Here is a 21,603-nt window from a genome sequence, read left to right on the forward strand (position 1 = left end):
TTTCTACGAAAATGTTTGCCGTATTTTCAAAAGATAGAACTGAAAATGCCAACCTCCAGTTATCCCAGGCATAAAGCCAAAATTACGAAATCACTGCTGTGGCCTATTGCAAGTGTGCACTCCCATATGTAAGAGCCAGTACAACTTACTGTACTCTATTTCAGCACTAAGTCAAAAGATGTAACATTTAATATACAAAAAATTGAAAAGAAGCAATATATCCCCCTCCATTACATGGTCTGCAAAAAAAAAATATATATATATATATATATATATATATATATATATATATATATATATATATATATATATATAAGCAAACCAGCAATAATTCTTAACTATAAATACTCAAATAAAATTCTCATGCAAACTTACAAGTTACCTTAGCTCTTTCATTACCACGCTATACACAGTGTACCACAACGTCTCTCAGCCCTCTGTGAAAAACTGACTTTACACGTTTTTCAAGTAAATGTTACCACACAGCTCAAAAACCAGCATTTCAGTTTCATTTATCAGTTTCCAGTAAGCAGAAACCCTTCATCTGTACATCTGCATCATCGGTGAATGTCCAGAGTCCAGTGCTATTGTAGCTTTTAAGTCACAAGAACATAGCACACAAATTATTTTCAGTACCAATGGTGGCTTCGTTTTCAACTACTGTATAAAATTTTGTCAGAAAACAGCAGTGTAATTTGCTGTATGCACAACATTATGCAAATTCTTGACTTAGGTCAGCATACAGTAACCTAGACGAGTGATAACTTATATATATATGGCCATTAGATGGTGCCTGCAAGTGGGTCACTGCAACAAAGCTCAGTGAATCTCTCAGGAGTTGCTTCCGTTGGGTTCACTCAAACTCACATTCATAGCCTCCTTTCTAAAAATAATTCCTAGGTCAGTGCCACTTGGGCTAATGAAATAATTCAGCCCAGTGAGCACAAATGAATCGTGAGTTCAGATGAGCTGTGAGTCAAAATGAGTGAGCCCAAACAAGTGATGAGTCGAGATTAGTTAGCGAGTCCAGACAGGTTGAGAGTCCAAATGATTGACTGAGCCTAAATGAGTCATAAGATGAAATGAGCCATCAGTCACAACAAGTAGTTAACCCCAGATGTGTTGCGTGTGACAGTGAATCCAAGTGAGCTGAAAATCTAAATGGGGAACGAGAGTGTGTGCATCTAAGCTTGGGTGAGCCCGCAGGTTGACCAAGCTTTGGCGAGTGAGCCTAAGTTAGCACTTGTAATTTTGCCGAAGTTTGGCTTGCGAGCAGCTCGAAGTGTTGGCGACTATACTTCGTCTCACAAGATATCTGCAGCACTGCGAAAGGCAGAGGAGTCCTTGCAATTGTGCTCCTAAGTGCCTCTCGCCCCTGTGCACTATAACAGAGAATTGTGCTCCTACTGTCACCCCCGCCAATTTGGGGGGCGAGAGGCACGTAAAAGCACAATTTCCTATTGTAGTACGCGTGATTCTGACTGGACCGGGGTGCCTCTGCTTTTCGCAGTGCTGCAAACATCTTCTGAGACCAAGTATACAAGCCACATAAAATATCCGAGCTCGGCCCTATACATTACCATTGCCCTATGGCCTGATAGCAAAGAGACCGACTCACCTGAATTTCCTCCGTCCTGTGCACTGGCATAAACATGCATGGGGCAGACTGCTGGGAAACTTTCTGAGGTTGAGGTTGCTTGTCTTCCTGCTGATCTGCTGCAGTGGTAGCTCCAGTTTTCTCACCTGTCTTTTGGACCGTGCCCTCAACCACACCGCTCCCTTCGAGATCCTCAGTAGTGTTGTTTGAGCAATTTCGATCTACCTCTGAATCCATCTGGTTCTCGCCTGGTTCTTCCTCTTCGTGCACTGGCTCACTGTTGTCCTCCTCACTCTCTTCAGAGTCAGATGATTCTTCTGACTCAAATCCCAGCACATCATCTCTCTGAATACGAGCTCTCTTGGGTGCTGCCTGCCGGCTTCCTTTGGTGCTGCTTATTCGTAACGATCCTTTTTTCTCATCTGGCTGAGGGGCAGTAGTAAGCTCGCTGAGCCTGTCCAAAATGAAGATAAAAGTTATACATAGGATAAATTAACAAGGACAATAAAGTAACAATGTTAACAAGGCATTAGTGCATGGTTAATCATGAATTGAAATGGTTTCCTTCTACACTGTCAGCATGTGCAGCTGCAACTTTTTCCGCATGTTCTGTCAAGTAATGGGTTGGTATTATGCATTATAACGTACAGTCGTAGGCAAAAGTGGTATGCTCCACACGCTGCGAGAGAACTGCCCGAGGAAGCAGTTATTTCTGAGATATGCATAAGGTACCTTCCTTCATATACTTGCCATCTCGTCCAAGCAAATTTGTCTGGCACATTTTTTTATACCACTTTTTCTCACGTGTGCAAATACTCTCTCTAGTAACTGTTCTCTCCTACTGCCATGTGTGCATGCCATTTCCTGTACAATGGCTGCACACCAAACCTTGTACAGGGTGTCATAAACATTCATGCCACTTAACCTTTTCAGATGCCCCCTTTTTTTGTTTCTGTAAAAAAGTAACAATCAATTTTGAATGAAACTGCATGTTCATGCCTTCATAAAAACAATTTTTGAGTTTCCCATAGCAAAATACTAGCAGTTATCATTTTGCATGAATGCGTAAAATTTAGTGCAAAATGTTACAACTATTGTGTTATGTTAGTGATGCATTAGCAACACTGAAATGCTGCCACTTATGAAGTGAAAGCCTGAAGAATTGTAGAAATAATTTCTATTTCGGATATGCACATTACATTTCAAGTAGCAAAACAAATGTGACGTTACTACTGATGGCAAAATATGCCTGCACAGAAAAAGCTGGACAACATGCTACCCCGGTCAGCTCTGCTGAACACTGCTTACTGCTTTGGCTATATGGCATAAAACAAACCTTATTTGCGACATGAAAGATGCAAAATTCACTAGAAACAAAGGAATTCACACTATGTGCCACTACACTCTACTAAAGAAAGAGTTGCCAGTTCACTATGTGCACATATGTTTCAAAAGGTTGACGTAACTTTTTGTTTGTGGTCCACCCTTTCAAGATACATGAATATAACTTTCCCTCAAGCTAAAAATATATGAAAAATGCTTAGATTATAAAACTCACAGAAATTTTCTTTCTCTGTAGCCTGGGCTAGGGCAAAATGATGAGTTTATTTTCAAAGCGAGCCACATCAAACTAAACAGTAACTGAGAAAAATGCGAAAGTTTATAATCTGCAGAAACCATGGCGATATTCAAGCCATTATGCTATGTAAATTAAGAGTATGTTAGAGAAACCTTAAGCCACTGCAAATATGACTCTGCTTTGTTCTGAAGGCTTTATTTCTGCAGTAATAATTCATGCCTTATTTATGAAAATAATGCATACAAATGATTATTCTGTGAAGTAAGCAAATAATTGATAAATACCATGTATGCAATCAGAGGCACACTGGAGCTTAATTAATTGACACAATTAAGTAAATGTGAATAGCGGGTTTCTGCCACAAGCCAGGTGTGACAGCCTGCTTTCCTTAACTTTTCACTTCGGCAACAGAGATGTAAACTAGAAAGAATTTCTGAGAGTGTGAAATTATCCCATTTCAAAGTAGCAACCTAAACTTGTTTTTTATCGAATTGCATCATACCGTAGATAGAGAGAGCACACAAAATGTCAGGACTACCGCTTGCCCAGTTGATTACTGTCTGTGTCTGCCATACCTTATGTTATAAATGAATTTAGGAAGCAAATACCAACTATACAAACTACATATTTTAACGTTCAATGGAGAAGAGGTACATTTTTGCTTTCTAAGTGATGAGGGTAATCATCCCTTTGTTGTCATCACCATCTGGGTTCACACCTTCCACTCATTTTTTTCATATCCTATGCAGACTATCAAAAAGTAGAGCTAGAAAAGGAATAAATGAAGCCACAGTTGAAAAAAAAAAAAATGCAAGCTGCAAGTCTCCAAGCTGACAAAAAAAAAAAGCTCTCAGAAATAAACATGCCTTATTTTGGCCCATACAACAGCAGAATAAGGCCTTTTGCTGTGACTATATTTTTAAATAACAAATAGATGGACAACCTTGCCATTACAGCAAAATCTGACGAAGTTGATTTTCTCTAATCGGTTCATTCTAAAAGAAAAAGAAAAAAAACCTTAAATGTATATCACACTGAGGTGCTTACTACACTGTTCTTGCTTAGGTTAGTTTATCAGCTTAGCACAAGAACTAGCCATAGAAGACAACTGTGTCCTTACCGTTTCAGGCCTTTCGTCTGCATGGCGGAAGTGGAAATTAACATAGAAAGCTCCTTCTGGCTTGCCTGTGACTTCTGCAGTTCTTCCAAGAGGTGAGCTCTCTGCCCGCAAAGATAAAAAGTTAATTAAGCACAGGCAACAAACACACATTAGTAAAAATGGACTCTACAGCAAGGTGTGTTCTCCAAGCTCAGTCGACTGCATTCAGTCACAGCAAACTGCTAATAAATGACACAAACAAAAATATACGTAGGCACTTAAGCTCCGCCTTTAAGCGTGTGACATGAGAGCGTTAATGTCTCCCAGTTGCCTTTCCTTACAGATCCTTGTTCGTGCACATGGACTTTGCTACTAGCCTAATTACTAATCTTTTAATCCCCTCGTCTAATCTCTACAACATACAGTTGTATGTGAAAGGCCATTCCGACACAGAGATAAGGCCCTGCTTAACCAAGCTGAATAAATGTGCCTGCATGGCTTAGGGGCAGCATGCTTGAATCAAAATGCATGGGTCCTGGAAGGCTAATTTTCATCTCAACCTCCCATCTGAAAGGCGAGGCCAGAGTTGGCAGCTCCTGCCAAATCGACCATGTCATGCGGTCACATGATATAGAACAATCCAACAGGCAACCAATGGCAGTCTCCATTTTCCAGAGAATGGGGCATTTAATGTGATTGCGTTAAAGTGCACGAAACAACAAAAATCGAGGGGACACTTAAGCTCTGCCTTTAAGGGTATGGCGTGATCGAGTTAGTGCCTCCCATTAGTCGGCTGCCCTTGCAAATCCTCGTTCGCATGCATGAACTTTGCTGCTCGCTTAATGGCTATCGTTTATCATATGCATCTATTATCCCACACATATTCATAAGCAAACAATCACAAGATAGCAAATTAAGTGAACGACCATCCAACATAGGTATAAATCCCCATTTTAACCACGTCGTACAAATATGCCTGTATGGACTAGGGGCAACATGTCTAATTTAGGGCCTAAGGGTCCTGGAATGCTGGATTCTAATCGCACGCTCCCATCTTATGGGCAAAGCCCAAGTAGAGTGTGTTTGCCAACTTGGCCATGCCATGTAGACTTGCGACACAACAGTCTGTCAGTGCATGGCCATGCCACTTGCTAGCTATCACCTGCCAGAGTCATGCCTGTAATTTTTTTCTCATAACACCGACCATGACAAAACTGAATTTCTGGGGAACGGGGGCCTTTACCACTATTGTGTTAAAATATCACAGTTGCCACTCCAGGGGCTGAATTACACTTTAACCACATGACAAAAACTTGTCACAAACAGATCAGCTAGCCATGCTCCTATTGGTCGATTCTGGCCGGCGGACCTCTCGACTAATAGGTGTGGGGGCTGGTCGAGAGGATTGTGACAGTTTTTGTTATGTGATCGGAGCGGAATTTGGCCCCAGTTGTACAATGGTTAAATGGTTAATATGTTATATTAACGTTACTTAAAGTGGGATATACAGATGTTATGTATGGGCCTCCTCATATCCACATTTAAACTAGTGCGACAACAATAATCAGACAGTGAAACCCTACAGTCACTCAGGTCACTTACATTGATTTTCTTGTTCTTCTTTTCCAAGATTTTCTCAAGCTGTTTCTTCTTTTTCTTGGACAGCTTCGGGGCAACTTTGACGTCAATGGCCTTACCGACTTCTTTCTTTTCAATTTTCTTAGATGGCAAGATGAGGGCATTACTGCTATCATACTTGTCGTGTCTCACGTTCAGCTCAACCTCAACCTGCAATAATAATAATAATAATAATAATAATAATAATAATAATAATAATAATAATAATAATAATAATAATAATAATAATGCGCAAGTGCCTGAAGTGTGCGCGATCCGAAACTAATTTGGTTTCGCACTGCTAAAAGGCTCCTACAAAGACAGTACGCCCTCCTCATTATTGTAAGCACAACAGAGCGTATCCAGCACATTGAAACATAGAACTTCTCGCAGAGCGAGCTGAAATGTAACTACCGCATCTAGTCTAACACGGCCGAGAAACCAAGTGTGATGCCTCAGCAATGTGCGGCACGCTAAACGGCACGTTCTAAGCGCATACATTCCAACTTATTATTGACGCTGTTTAAACAATATCCTGTATACACAACGTTTTTGAAGCGCATCTCTAATTACGTGCAAAATTTGGCGATGCAGCCACAGACGCTTCCGAACGCTCTTGCATTAAATCGTGTTGGCACTCACAACAACGACGACATGCTGTAAGGTGATCAGGAGGAACTTACCTCTGGTGGTCTTTGTTGGTCTGTCGGTGTTGTACGCTCTGAATTCCTCGCTTTAAGATTGTATTTTCGCCGAGACCGACCCATTTCAATGCAGATCGCACGACCCTGCACAAGAGCACAAGCACGTGTACGAAGTTGATGTTAGCGACCCAACGTTGCTGTCATACTGCACCGAAACTGCTGAAACCGCCGACGCTGAGAGTTTACTTTGTAACGGCATGCACCGTGGCATGCACTCACTGCCACTCAGCTTTCAGCGGTAGCGTGCTACAATATTTGTGTGGATTATATTTTTTATACAGCAATAATTAAGTCAGAAGTTTAAACGTTGTAAACTAGTTGGCGAAAATTTAGTTTTAAATAGTTAGTCATTCTACTTCCCCTTCAACTAAGTTAATGTACATAACAGTTAGTGTTTACATTTTTGCTAGTAGATAGCAGCACATGTTAAAAACGTTTCCAGTTAGGATGCCGTAAGCACAAATTATATTTCAATGTTTTAATTTTTATTTTCATATCATTCAAGTAGCATACAACTGTAGCTTCAAAGCATAAGAAATATTTTTTCTCGCTTATTTCAGTTCCTAAAATAGGTGCTGCACTCTTGCAGCGAAAAATATTAACTGACACTCTCTGATGCCAACAGTCTTGGCTTGTAGACGCACTTACCTCTTTTGTGCTACGGTATTGATACGCGCGCTCACTCGAAACAGCTCAAAATCATCGTTGGCATGCTTCGCTTCGCCTTTCCCAAATGATGCAGTTTCCTGTGAATTGATATGAGTTTTACTCAGATTCACTACGACGTTCAGAAGCTTCTCTTCAAAAAGCTTGCCGAAGAATACGGCGAGAAGAAAATAAGTACGTAATTGCCGTATGCATCTTGTTTGAAATAACCTCTACTTCGTGAGTACCTTCTTGCAACTGTTTAATGCATCGTTTCTGTGTGTTTCAGTTTCAACAAAAACGCTCAATGAGTAAGTACGGCTACATGGACGTCTTCGCATTGATCTGTATATGACTCAGCTATGGCTCCTGAAAGCCAGGATTTTTCCTAGGATGTACCATAGGCTATGGATGTACTGATTTGTTTGCAGAACTTATGACAGCAATGCGTCAAAAGAAGTGTAATTGTGTAACGTATGAGAACCCAATAAAAATAGCACAATTAGATGGGGGTTTGGAATATTTCTTGTGCCATCTTGATATCGCATACCACTGGGTAATAATTTAGCTGTTCACTTGAAGGATAAACACCCTTCACACACACGAGCAGAATAAACAAGAGACAGGCTCTATAAACAGTTATTTAATGCTGTTTCTTTTAAGCTTCTTCCTTTTTGTTTCACTGTTTTTTGAATGAGGCATTTTTTTCCTGAAGCATTTAGGATCATGCTCATGTCGGGAAACTGATGCAACTTTTTATTAGTACTAGTTTTGATAATCCCAAATGGTAGCACCTTTCAGCAATTGCTGATACTATCCGTGTATGTGACAGCACTTTTGAAAGATTGACATACAAAGACAAGTCTAACAGACGTTTTCTGTGACCATGTCTCAAAGATTGGACCACTTCTTTCGAGGTCCTCTTCAATCAGCACTGAGACTTGTCGACAGACGCCGTGTCAAACGTTTGACCTGCCCACGTGGCCGAACAGTTTATCAAGTTGCTGGTGAAGCCAGGGCATTTTATACTTGCCTGCCAAGTGGCAATTTCTGCGCCTGCTATTCTTATTTGCACCAAGGTAAATCCAAACAATTTTGTTTGTTGTTTTATTCTTATGTAATATAAATCTGGCCTAAGTACTCCTCATTTGCACGCTTTTTGTACTTTGAAATTAGCATTATCATTACTTTATCTGTTAATGCAAGAGGGTACTGAGCTTCTCTTGCTTTCTTAGTTTCCTGAAATTAGACCTACTGTTTTGATGTTGATCTTGCTTCATTACATCATTTTCAGATTTTATTGTCACCTGGGATGCAATTAATTTAATATAGTTATTGCATTGTTCTATGAAAATGTGGACATGAATTTATTACTTTCACCTGGTACACCATATAACATTTATATCATCCAAAATATTTAGTATTTTTGAAAGCAGGCCTGAATAAGAACATCAAAGCAAGAGTATTGTATTTCTTGCTTGTTTCCTTTGCAACGTAGTTTGTGATGCTTGTTCAAATCTTTATCTCTCAAATTTTGTGAGCCAGCCGTGTTAGAATTTGTAGAAACACATGACATTGTTCACGTTACCAGAGGTCACATATTATTCCAGCGTGTCAAAGGTATGCACTGTTTAGGCTGTTCCACCTATCAGCATCACTACCAAACTTCTTTTAAATTGTCAGCAGTGCTCTCATCTTAATCTGCTGGTGGCAAGGCAAGGTCTAACACTATGTTATGTGCCAATGCAGCAAACCACGTTCTTTCCTGTTTACAGTGATCAACAAATTGATCACATAGACAGCCAGCCAGTAGGGACTTACATATGCTTATAGAAGCAGTGCGAGATGATGTCTGTGACTGTGTCACCCTACAGCACGGAGGCAGCATCATCTGAGACAGTACAGTGCTCTCTACTGTCGTTGGCAGCTTGGAAACAACATTTATATGGAACAGATCGAGAACATTTATTTTGCACTGGCCATCTACAATGCCTCTAAACATTTTCTTTCTCCTTGCTTTCTTCATTTTATAAGTAATCATATTTAATTCATAATGTTTATTTGAGTCTAACCAGGGTCTTTCTTTGCATATTTGAATGCTTACTAAAGGCTGTAGGAAATCAGTGTTTTCAGGACAGGACATCATGGAGAATCATTAAAGAGGAGCAAGAGCCATGTCATTTGCATATGTACAGTCTTTGTCAAAAGTGTAGAGCCCAGGGGGTCTACTTCTGAGTCACTTCGTGCAGCTTGTAATCTATTTCCAGTGTTCCGAATCTCTAGATGGTAAGAAGATTTTTTGTCCTAACTTCCCCGATGGAAACAACCTCCACTAATGCTAAATCAGCGCCCTTACGTGGCTCAGAAGTAGACCACCTGGGCTCTACACTTTTGACAAAGGCTGTACGTCGTCAACAACATTATGAGGGAGGGAAACAGCTAAGGGCCCCTTACCAGGTTGGGACATAATTGCGCAATGGATAGATCTGGTGCTTGCCGTCACTTTTCAAAAATACTAGAGCCACATGTGCTATAAAAGATGGTGAATGTTCTAAACAGCCACTCACCTTTCCTTTTGATGTGCTCTTTTGCCTGATAAGCAATTATATTGCGTGCAGTATAGTACTCATAACATGCTTCTAGTACTGTGTAAAGCTATGTGCTCTAGAAGCTTTATGCACTTGATTGTATCAGATACTGCTTGATTGAACAAAGAGTCATCACATAGTGTAATGCATCACTAGAGAGGAGTTTCATTTATGAAGTAGGCTTGTGCCTCTAGTTTGCGGTAACAGCTTTGTTGTGTTGACTTCTTTTTTCACAGTACTGCGAAGACAAGAAATACCAATGGTAAGTGAACAGCCAGTGCATGTCTGAGAGCCCAAGAGCCCAAAGTGCTGGCAAGACATGATAAAAACATGCTTATCGTCCAGGAGACAGCATAGCTAGTAATGTACAAAGCTGTTCCGAGCACTCCATAGTGGCTTTTTTCATAACTGCGCTGTAGCTTCTGGGGCCTGAAAATATAGCAATTTCTTATGAGCTGGAGCATGACCTAGTACCAATGCACATAACAGATTATATTTCATTTAGGAACTGGCACCTACACACTACATTGCAGTAAAATTTCTCATTTGTGCAGAAGTAACTTATTTTTTTGGTGATGTGTGTGGTTTGGAAGCCATGTCAAATGAGGTCCCCTACATTGGAAAAGAAAAAACATTCACTTTTTATTTTTTTTATATACTTATGGATATGTGTAGTAAGCAAGGCAGTTCAGGATGGGAGCACCTTTTAGTCGTAAAGCCACCATAACCGGCAAAAAGTGTTTCTTTTCACCTGACAGAAAAATTGAGCACCCAACATCATTTTTATGTCATTCCTTGTACTGAAAAGCAAAAATGCTGTCCTCCACAGTTGTTATATAGCGTGAAGTCATGTTGCCTAACCAAAACTGAAGCACTGTCACCACTGGATATGGAGAAATATGGATGGTGGAGCACATTGCAGTGCTTTGCTAGAATCATGATTATTTAGCCTTCTATATGCCCGAGCAAAAGTTTCTCAGCTAGAGCCTTTTTTGTTTTCTAATATATGTGCGTTAAAGCACCCAGGGCTGTTGTAGCGGCTTGTTTTACTGCTTAAAATTAAAACTAGTCACGGGAAAAGTGCACAAAGCAATCAGTAAGAATCAATCATAATGATGTGCAATAAAAAAATATTGGCATTTTTGCACTTTGTTCTTTAATCAACATTTCTGAAAATAACGACTCCGTTGATTTCAGACAGTATGGCTTTTGCGAGAACCCATCAATGGTAACACAGTTACTCGAAGCTATTCATGATTTTGCTGCATCTTGGATATGCAGAGCCAGGTAGACATCATTTAATTAGATTCCGAAAACAAGGCTTTGATTGCATATCCCATCAAAATCAGTGTTCAGGAACACTTCAATAAATAGCTAAGCATACCTTGCTTTGTGCTAACAGAGTGTCTCCACTGACGGCATTAGTTCCAGTCTGCTTTTGTCTTATCAGGCATATTGCAGGAATTGACCTTGAACCACTTTTATTCCTAGTTGTTATTAATGACATTGTCCAGTATAAACCAGTGAAAATTAAAATGTTTGCCGAAAATTTATTTTGTATCAGAAAATTAACGTTCTGAATGACCAGGCTGTTCTAAATTCATCATTATCTAAAATAGAATGTTGGTGTTTTGCTTAGCAGATGAAGGTGAACGAGATAAAAACTGTGTCTATGGCAGTTACAAAGAAATGGACTCTCTTGTCTTTTCAGTATTCCATAAATGGTCTCTGCCTTTCTTCAGTACAAAGTTATGATCACATCTGATCTCAGGTGGAACACACACATCAGTGATATTGCCTACATTCATTAGAAGGCTATTTAAAACTGTCTCTATGGCAGTCAACAGAAGAAATGAAATTACTGGCATATAAACATTCATTAGACAGATTCTTGAATACACCTCCATCGTATGAGACCCATTTACTGAATTTAATATTAGCAAACATGAAAGTGCTTAAAGGAAATCAGTGACATTCATATTTAATTCATATAGTTGGTGCACTTCCCCTGCCTAGCTCTTAGAAAAAATGAATTTGGACTCGTTGCATATAAGATGTCATCCTGATCGGTTGAAATATGTGTATTTAATATTTGATGGCATTCTATGTACCAAAATGAATTTATGCATTGAAGATATAACTCAGCATCCCACACGAGAAAATCATTACAAAAAAAGTAAGGGAACTGACAGCTTCAGTGGTTCATTTTTTCAATAATAATCCATTAATTGAACTGGCTCAGTATGTGCATTGCCAAAAAGCCAACTGTCGACTCATTCTTGAGTGAGCTTTAATCTGAGAAGCATTTGTCTTCAACTTGCACCAACATCCATTTTTATCTTGCCGACTTTGCATCTTCATATGTTCAGATTTTTTGCCTAGCATGATTTTGTATAGATAGATGCGTGATTCGTCATCTTTAGATTTTTTTCCTTTGCCCCTGCCAGTATTTGAGTACACACACTTATGTGTAACACTAGCTTCTCTGCATACGATATGAAAAATATCATCCACTCCTCCCTGAGGCCTTCCTTGAAGGCTGGAAATATTGATGAAAAAAACAAAAAAAAAAAACAAATTAAAAAGCCAATTGAAGCGGGGAATAAGTTCCTTTTCAGTGGTTACTGTTGAAACCAATGAAGCCCTACAGTGGTGATGACATTTAGGCTTATTATTTTTATGCAATAGCGTATTGGACTTGCTCAGTTGAAAAGCCTTTGCCCTATCCCAAAATTGTGGATGGTAGCCCGGAAATGTGCCAAAAAATAAGCAATTCAATAAGATAAATTTGTCACCACTGGGGTTCGATGCCAAGACCTCTGCTTGGTCATGGTCAGTGCCTAGGTCATGAAGAGTCATTCATACCACGTGTGTTAGAGGGGCACCTGGTTAACGCGTAGTGGTGTGTATGACTTGCATATTAACGTCTTTTTGGGATGTGTACTGACGTTACAGCAGTAACAATTTTAAAAATTTTAAGTAATTAAATAGAATTGCAGAATGAACAGGCGGTGTTAAAGGCGCTGTTGTGTCAACTCTTAAAAGCTTGAGCATTCTAATTTTTTTTCGTCTTTCCAGTGTAAACACGTGCTTGCATCTAGGCTGGCTGAAGCGCTTGGAACCTGCGACAATGTCTGCTGCACTGACGAGACTATGATGTTCCTTTTGCACGGCCTGAGTTAATGCAATTTTCTTGGTTATCTGTGTTCTTAACCACTTAAAATGTGCCACAGATGTATAATAAAATACTAGATGAAAATGCAGACTGCACATCTGAGAAAACTGGGTCTAGATCTTCCGTGGTGCACACCACAATAAACATGAACCCTTAAGTGAAATTATATTGGCATTTGTCCTTTGATCAGACTTTATTCATCAGTCTTGCAGCAAGAGTTGTCAAGCACATACATACATGCAGCATATATATGATGCAACGTGTCCATCTTTGAAACACTGCACCCACTTCTTAACATGCAAGGATATATTTTATTTTTAAAAATATATTTAAGAATACCAAACTGTTTCTTTATATGGGTGCAGTAAATATCGGTAATAAAAATATATGTTATGTAAGCATTCTTGAATCAGCAGACAACATACTGATACGTTTTAAACGAAAGTGCAGCGAACAGTAGGACACTTGGATAGTGGCGTATTGCACTGCTAATGCAAAATAAAAGGAGGAACTTGGCCAAACAGTCTTCCCCAGTTGACAAATGTCCACAGCAGATTTGGGCCTTTGTTCTGAAAAGTCAAAACTGTAATTAGAACAGAACACACATAATCGTAGACACAGTACATTTGAATAGCATGTTCAACATATTTCCACATACACTTCTAAATGGCTGCTTGCATGCAGTATAATGGATTCCTGCACAAGTTTTGAGTGACATTTTTAGTTTTTCATGTAGCAGTAAGAACCTCATCCTAGTGGCATAAGTGAAAAGAGTGTACAACTAAATTTGCAGTTTTTTTCTTTTCATACAGGTTTCCAGTTCACAGGAAGTGGATGTCGAGGTTATTGATCATACTCGCTGCACAAATATTTTTATAGTGAGGATTGTTTTTTTCTGGACAAAAAGTAGAACTTCGTTAAAAAAAAAAATGCGGTATTTGACAAATATATGCACCCTGTAGAATGCTTCCCTCAGCTGAACCTGACATCAGAATGACGAACTATTGCAAAGCTTGTGAACAAGTTAGTAGGCCTTAGAAAAGCACAACTTTGACAAGTCTGTCAGAGAGAGTCAGCTTGCACACCATGGATTTCATAATTGTATAGTGCACATCTTCAGAAAATATCCTTGTAATCAGAGCTTGCGCTGTAGCTTCAATAGCCATGAATTTTTTTTTTTTTTTCATGTAAACTAACTGAAAAGATGTGGTACCTGTGTGCTTGCTTCTTTGATGTACTAAGGAAACGTCAGTGTTCAGTTCCAACTGTTGTATCCACAACTACCTGCTTCTCAAATGCAGGTTGGGAAACCCAGTAGAGGGCATCCGCATATATTTCTGTGCGCTGGGTCATCTGCAAGATTAAAGGAAGACCAGCTTTATAAGTTAAGTCATTTGGAGGCAGCCACAACAAAGCTGGAAGCATATTGCACTCACCCTAAATCCCCAGGCATCGCGGACCTGCCGACACAGGTTCAAGTCGACTTCTGTTACCAAGAGGCCGTCACGAATACGGGACAATCCCTGGAAAACACACAGAGACGGTTTAGTTGAGAGTTCATCAAGAGTGCACTATAGGCATGCCTATTAGGCCTGATAATCCGAATGACACCTGCACGATTCTTGCATTTCATTGCGTCTGTGTGTCCCCTCTAGACATCGCTTGAAGAGCATTTTTGTGGATTTTTTGGCGGCTGTTAAAAAAGGTGCCATCACCTTATCTGGAGATGTAACATGTTCTAGTTGGGCAATTAAACCATGAACAAAAATAGAAAAAAGGTTTGGTTCATGGTGTTTAACGTCCCAAAGCGACTCGGGCTATGAGAGACGCTGTAGTGGAAGGCTAAAAATATTTCGACCACATGGGGCTCGTTAACGTGCACTGACATCGCACAGCATACAGGAACCTTGCTTTTCGCCTCCATTGAAAAGCCGCCGCCACGGCCGGGATACAAAAACGGAAAATGTAAATGTCTGAAATGTAGATGGCCATTAATGGTGTTCTTTTTATAGTCCAAAGGGTGGTATTGCCTAGAACAGACTGCAAATACGTTGCTTCAAGAAGCTGCTGCATCTACCTAAACCAGTGACTCGTCTGTATTGATTGTAACACAGTAAATCTCGTTAATTCAGCTCCTGTTATTCTCGGTAATTCGAACTAAGAACGCAGTCCCGGCCAACGCCTATGTGTGACAAAGTCCATGAAATCTAGCACCGGTTAAATGTAACTGAAGGTAACGCCGAGGTACGACCCGTGGGGCCAGCAATCATCCAAACAGACCTCTCCTGTTTGGCATGAACAGTGATGCCTGTGAACCTCGGGAGTGCATGCTATTGACGATCGAAAGTCCTCCAATGGTTATATCTAGCTGAGCAGTGTAGTTTGTTTCACGTTTCTTAAATGTGTGCCATCTTGACGCTGTCATCAGGTTCGCGCATCAGCCGGTTGTGGCATTTCGGGCATTGCTAGGGGCATCGCTAGCATTTCATTTATTTTTTGATGGTGTCATGCCGGTGCAACACCTCATATATCTCTATCTTGCAACCGCATGCTTCCTCCGCTCTTGGAGTATTCTGAATCGTCGCATTTTCAGGATGCCTAGTGCAGTGAAGCATCCACAAAACATGAAGGAACCGTTCATGAAGGTGCACCGCTGCTACAACTGCTACTGCAGTGCATTGTGAAAAGTGTCGTAGAAGCATTTATGACTTTGAAGCAATCCTTCGACCTGACGTTGTGTGCACTGCAAAGCACTTGAAAAAACTATGAAAAATCGTCGTTGCTTGCTTTTCATCTCAAATGTATGAATAACCATGTTTCAGGTATTCATGAATGGCAGTTTTGTAGGGCCATTCGCTAATTAGAAAATTTTTCCTGGTCCCTGACTGAAAGCCGAATTAAAAACATTTTACAGTATAACACTAACTGACTATACCAATGATTCCTGTTAGATAAACGTTGTTAATTATTTAAGCTTGCAGTCAAGAGAATAAACTCACAGGAGTGCGGCTTCCATCGGGAGCAGTCACGTAGCTGGAGCCTGTAATAGCGCATGCATCAATGTAATGGATGCATAGATGAAAGAGTTTCAGTAAGTAATATGCAACCTTTTATAAGCATAAGCTTTGTTTGCAATAAATAATATTGTTGATCTTTTCTTACACATAATCTGGCTATAAACAGTCTCGAACTTATAAGTGGTCGACAGTGTACAAGAATAAGGCTGCAATGAACCTAAAGGGTGAAAAAAAAAAAAATTCGATCTACTTTGGTAACACAGTTGGTCTGTCTGACTGAAGTAAGGATTAAAACATATGCAATACTGACAGAAAAACATGCATACTATACACTAACTCTAAATGATATGTTGTCTCCGCCTCTAATTTTACAGATACAAATATCTGTTAGAAAATGTATAAACAAGTGAAATACATACCATAAAAGTGGCCAAAGTCCTTGTGGGCTAACAAAGATGGAAATCATTTAGAATAACGTCCACACCAGTGGCAACTGACTATGTCAAGCTTACCTTGTTTCTTGTCACCAGAAGTAAATTCTGTAGGAAATACTTCCTGCAAGGCAAATAAAAATATGACAGGTGCACAGCTACAGGTTGCAGACTGCATCCCTTGAACAAAATATGCAGGCACATTTGACGGCATCACAATCACAAGTCGTGCTAAAGAATTGCGAAAGCGTCCCACATTGCCTGGAGGGCTGTCCACTGCTCTGACCAAGCGTCAAGCATTAAGTCCTCCGGGAGTAGCCTGCTATCTAAACACTTCAAGGAAGGAGCTAGCGTCGCCTATCATGACCCTTTTTCTTCTCTCCTCCTTCACCAACACAGAGTAGCAAACCAGATACTCATCTCTCATCTTCCGACTGTCTTCTTCACACTTCGCTTTAATAAACTCATCTGTCTAACTACTGAGTGCAATTTTGTTTCCTGTACATTCCAAACAATGGAAGCTGTAGTATACAGCCAGTAAACCTATCGCACTGAAATGTGCAGCATGAATGCAGAAAAAAAAAAAAGAATGAGCGCTATGGTTTTCTAATGCAAGGAATTGAAGAATTGAAGAGTAAATGTAAATGACAGTATATCAGCAATAAAACTCTGCACACATCAGCTGTCAGGTCTGTCCTTAGAAGAATCAACTTACAGTTCCCACTCTGTTGATGGCACATGTAAAGTAGCTGTTTGCAATGGCTGCGTTTCTTGCTTCAACATGCCACAATGGTTCGCTTAAGCCAGCCACTGTCGCAGATGGGTTGAACACAACCTCTGCTCCGTTGGCACCGTACATGAGCCAGTTGAGAGGGTGGTGTCTCCCATAGCAGATGTTGACGGCAATCTTGCCTGCAAGGACATGTCACCACAAAAGCATGCTTTCTACTACACTGCAGTCATTAATGGCGGTGCAACACGCGTCAAGTGCGTCAGCTTTATTTGTGGTCATGGCAAGCATCATCACCATCATCAGCCTGAATATACCTACTGCAGGGTGAAGGCCTCTCCCATATTTCTCCAATTAACCCGGTTCAGTGCTATCTGCATCCACTTGACCCCTGCGAACTTCTTAACCTCATTCGCCCACCTAACTTTCTGCTGCCCTCTGTTGTGCTTTCCTTCCCTTGGAATCCAGTTTGTTACCCTAAGCACCCATCAGTTATCCTCTCTTAGCACTACATTTCCTGCACATGCCCATTTCTTCTTCTTGATTTCCATTAGAATGTCAGTAACTTGAGTTATTTCTCTGACCCACTCTGTACGCTTCTTATTTCTTAATGTTACCCCTACCATTTTTCGTTCCATAGCCCTCCATAGCCCATGGCAAGCATAAGCGAGGTAGAACTTACCAAACTGCGTCTGGAAGACTGGGTGTCCTAGTTTTGACTCCATGTAATAAGTCGACTGAAAGAAATAAATTGAAAATGAGTTGCTACTGATACGTGAAATCCCATGTTTGAAAACATGTTTCCACATGTTTTAGAAAGGCTTTTAGAAAGTACCTCACCTCATTAAAGTCGCCTACTCTTGGGATGTGGTTCTTGCGCGACTTGCCCAAGACAGCTCCGCTATTTGAGACTACCACAGCTGTGTTCCAGAGGACGTCTGAGTCGTCGCGTTCAAGGATTGGGCAGACAATAACCATGTTGTGCTTTTTTGCCATCTGGATGTTGTTTTTTTTTTTTTTTTTCAATTGAAAAAGAACACATGGCAGGTCAATTGGCCACGTGAGTAAACACATAATGATATTCAAGAGCAGCGTTTCATGTAAGGTAAAAAAAAAATATGTTGCAGATTAATAACAGTGGACCAAAATCACCTGCTGACACAGCTGGACTGATGGACCGTACTCTGCAGATTCTGCAAATTCGCACCATGGGGTTTTCTCTCTCGTGCAAAAGGCAAATGGCATATCTGAAAATAGAAGGGAAGGCAACATACACGGCAGTGTCTTTACTATGTGACATTTGGTAAAGCACAAGTGCCTGCTGCAGCAGGCAGTAAGTGCTTGGAATGCGGGATGTCCCCTCAAATAACTATTTTGTGCATTTACAGTTTGTTGACGAGCTTTATGTGCTGATTGCAATTTTACACATTATACAGCATCATCATGCTGGCACATGCTGAGCATATATCAGGAACATAGAAGACACTCCTTGTTAGCTAGTAATTAAGTAGAGTCGACCCTTGTAAATTTGAACGCTTTATTTGAACCAATGCTTTAGTCTTGTCAACACTGAGTGCATTAATCGAGGCTCTTAGTTAAAAAAGGAAATGTCAGTCTCCCTGTGAGTAGTACCAAGTTATCAAGTGTCAATTGTATCTACATCCCTCCTGCTGATGAATACAGTTGTTATGAGATTTTGTATTAATGTAACCAATGGCGACTAGTATATTAGTCATGAACAAAACTTTGTGGCGCGGTGAAGCGAAGATGACTATGCTCAACCTGCTGCATCTAACAGTTTCTCACATGATATGACCACACTTGTCTATGGTCTGCTATTTTCGTCTCCCCTTTCAATACATTCCTGCTTCTGATATTGACACGTGAAACATGACTTTGCTGTGATTCAAAGGAGGACATTTCCCCAGAAGAATACTCCCCCAACAGGGAAGAAAACAACACTTAGGTGAAGATGCATAATTTGCTACCAATCTGATAAGAAAGAAAACGAAGAAACTGAAACACTAGTGCAAATGGTGTGGAGTAAGCTTCTGTGCCACACTTTGCTTCGGATTGTACCGTACAAAGTGTTCTATTAAATGTGTTGTAGGTGCTCGGAAATTGTAGCTGCTTTTAAGATGCCTTTCTGCAATACACGAGTGACAAGCCATGAAGCCCTCTTCAAAATATTTTTTTTACGCAATTTCTGAAGTAGAACTTACTGAATTGAAAGAATAGTGCCATTTTATTCAAAGCTATATGACCTGAGTGAAATAACAATCCGGTATATTTAGAATCGGAATTCTCTTTATTTTCACGGTAGAGAAAGGGTTAACGTGCGTGTCTTTCTTCATAAGCATATACCGATCAAACAAGGGCTGCCCTAGGAATCGAAATTATAGGGGGGGGGGCTAATCTGTTTTAGGTGTGTCACGCAGGACATTAATGAATCCGAAACTTATGAGAAAGGATGCAAACGATTACTTAACTTCATACAAGACCAATGGTCGTATTTATGAACAGAAAAAAAAATCTAAAGATCAAGGACTGCACAAAATGAGTCGAGAAACTACGCAACAGTTAAATAGGATTACATGAAATGTGTTGAGAAGCCATGCAGTAGTTCAGACTACTGGCAATAAACCTTATAAAAAAAATTGCTGTTCAACAACACTCGTGCAATGCAGATAGAAAATGCTGTAAAAGGCGCGTACCTTTGCACTGTAGTATAACAGATCAACACAGTAATCAACACAACCAAGACGGCCGACATATTCACTGTACTTGCATGCGAAAGTCTTTGTTCCACAACAAGCCAGCTATGGAGGACATGTCCATTCACATACATGCATTCCCATCTTCCGGTGCTATTAAACAAAACTCCCCGTAGCGTGTAAAAAAATGTTCTTTATGAATTAAGGGGCCGGGTGCCTTCAGAAAAATAAGGGGGTGTGCAGGAAAATAACTGCCATCAATTTTTTGGTTCTAACTGTATAAGGCTTCAATGTTCACAGAAGACTGGATTGGCCAATGAACCACGGTTCAGGAACGTGGCATGAACAACACCTGTCAATGATTATAAGGAATCGTTTGTTACTGACATGCACTGCGATACTTATTGGTGGGTTTGTACAGTTGGGAATACACTCACGCCAGGTCTCCTGGAAGCAAATCACATTCACTCCGCACAGGGCCGCAGCCTCGACAATGGTCTCTATGCGGCGGTGCAGAGCCTCGCGCTGAGCTGTCACTGTTTCAGTCGTTGGCAGTACTATGCGATTTTGTACTAGGCCGAGCCGCACCACCCGCGGCTGGCGCATCTCCTCTTTATCGGCAGTGATTCGGTAGCCCTTGAGCTCAAAGTTGTGTTCTTTGGCCAGTGCAAGTGCGTCGGGGCCCAAATCCAGTGACCTGGGGCAGTAAAATACTATGTCAAGAACAAGCAAACGGCAAAAAAACGGCAATATATGCTTTTTTTTTTTTTCCAGTCACGCTCCCATGTAATGAAATCATGGCATGAAATCAGTAAGTCGGACAAAACGGGCCGAGCACAGATTACCGGCAGAATGAATGACAAAATATTCGTTCGAACATATATGCGGACTACAAGATGCATACATTCAGTGGCGATGTCGAATATATTACTCTGCATTGGTTTCTCGAACACATGAAGGCCCACAAAAAGTACATGTTCGTCTCGCGCAATTCTCCTGGCGGATATGGGTCACGATGACCACCTCACACGTCAGCCGATCGCCATCAAAGAAGAGTCACGCACCCGCATTCCTTTCCGTAGAGCACGCCGCGGACTTTCTCGAACTCTTCAGGAGGCAAGTTTTCGGTGAGAATTTTCTCGACGCTCTCAAACTCTTGGCTAGCCATTTCTCTTTCTCCGGATGTAACGTGATAGCAAACTTGTGGGGCAACGGAGGGACGATGAAAGCGATAGATGTTTCCACGGCGGCGACTGACAGCGGACTGCGGCGGCAGGACGACCCAGTTGCAGAAGACGATCTCCGACGGCGAAACCTGTTTGACCTCGGGAAAGGGAAGTTCAAGCTCATTTGCGCAACTCTTAGATACTGGGAGACTGCCGAGGTCCTGATCTCGACGCACGCTTCCACGCTGATAAAAGGGACGGAGCAAGAGCGAGAGCAGCGGGAGCAACAAATTTCGCAAAATCGTCTGCAGTCTGCGCGCATGTCTGCGCGTACTAGACCCCACCGGTTCCGTTTTGTAACAACTATATCATACCGCTGCTTATGTGAGTCGCTTTCGCTTTCTTGCATAATTTTATGCTTTCTTGGCTGCAAGTTTGCTGCTCACTTTGGAATATTTTTTAATCCCCAGAATCGTCCAGAATCCTCGTCTTGCAGCACGCAGTGAGGGACAAATTGAAAAATATTCTCAAGAGATATTCA

General features: G+C 40.8%; 3 protein-coding genes across 3 annotated transcripts in view; 1 reads left to right on the top strand and 2 right to left on the bottom strand.

Moving 5' to 3' along the window:
• Positions 1–6,756, bottom strand: part of kz (putative ATP-dependent RNA helicase kurz) — a 34,666-nt gene extending 27,910 nt beyond the window's left edge. Inside the window, exons 1-4 of the mRNA XM_084598294.1 lie at positions 6,576–6,756; positions 5,878–6,063; positions 4,297–4,397; positions 1,619–2,051 (exon numbers count right to left, since the gene is read on the bottom strand). Coding sequence (XP_084454420.1) covers positions 1,619–2,051; positions 4,297–4,397; positions 5,878–6,063; positions 6,576–6,659 — 804 coding nt within the window. The 5' untranslated portion in view covers positions 6,660–6,756. The remainder of the gene's footprint in view (positions 1–1,618; positions 2,052–4,296; positions 4,398–5,877; positions 6,064–6,575) is intronic.
• Positions 6,757–7,222: 466 nt separating this feature from the next.
• On the top strand, positions 7,223–13,167 carry LOC146196554 (zinc finger SWIM domain-containing protein 7-like). The gene is made up of 5 exons (XM_084598308.1): positions 7,223–7,436; positions 7,531–7,552; positions 8,139–8,320; positions 10,066–10,091; positions 12,908–13,167. The coding sequence occupies exons 1-5, from the start codon at positions 7,355–7,357 to the stop codon at positions 13,010–13,012; spliced, it is 417 nt and encodes a 138-aa protein (XP_084454434.1). The 5' UTR covers positions 7,223–7,354; the 3' UTR covers positions 13,013–13,167.
• Positions 13,168–14,217: 1,050 nt separating this feature from the next.
• pyd3 (beta-ureidopropionase pyd3) lies at positions 14,218–21,406 on the bottom strand. The gene is made up of 11 exons (XM_084598307.1): positions 20,961–21,406; positions 20,334–20,593; positions 18,335–18,429; positions 18,023–18,178; positions 17,865–17,919; positions 17,168–17,364; positions 16,534–16,576; positions 16,441–16,467; positions 16,004–16,044; positions 14,441–14,527; positions 14,218–14,357 (listed from the first exon to the last, which is right to left on the bottom strand). The coding sequence occupies exons 1-11, from the start codon at positions 21,062–21,064 to the stop codon at positions 14,253–14,255; spliced, it is 1,170 nt and encodes a 389-aa protein (XP_084454433.1). The 5' UTR covers positions 21,065–21,406; the 3' UTR covers positions 14,218–14,252.
• Between the last annotated feature and the right edge of the window lie 197 nt (positions 21,407–21,603).

This window comes from Amblyomma maculatum, chromosome 3, assembly GCF_055883805.1.
Source record: "Amblyomma maculatum isolate TAMU_Amacu chromosome 3, ASM5588380v1, whole genome shotgun sequence".
Classification (NCBI taxonomy): domain Eukaryota; kingdom Metazoa; phylum Arthropoda; class Arachnida; order Ixodida; family Ixodidae; genus Amblyomma; species Amblyomma maculatum.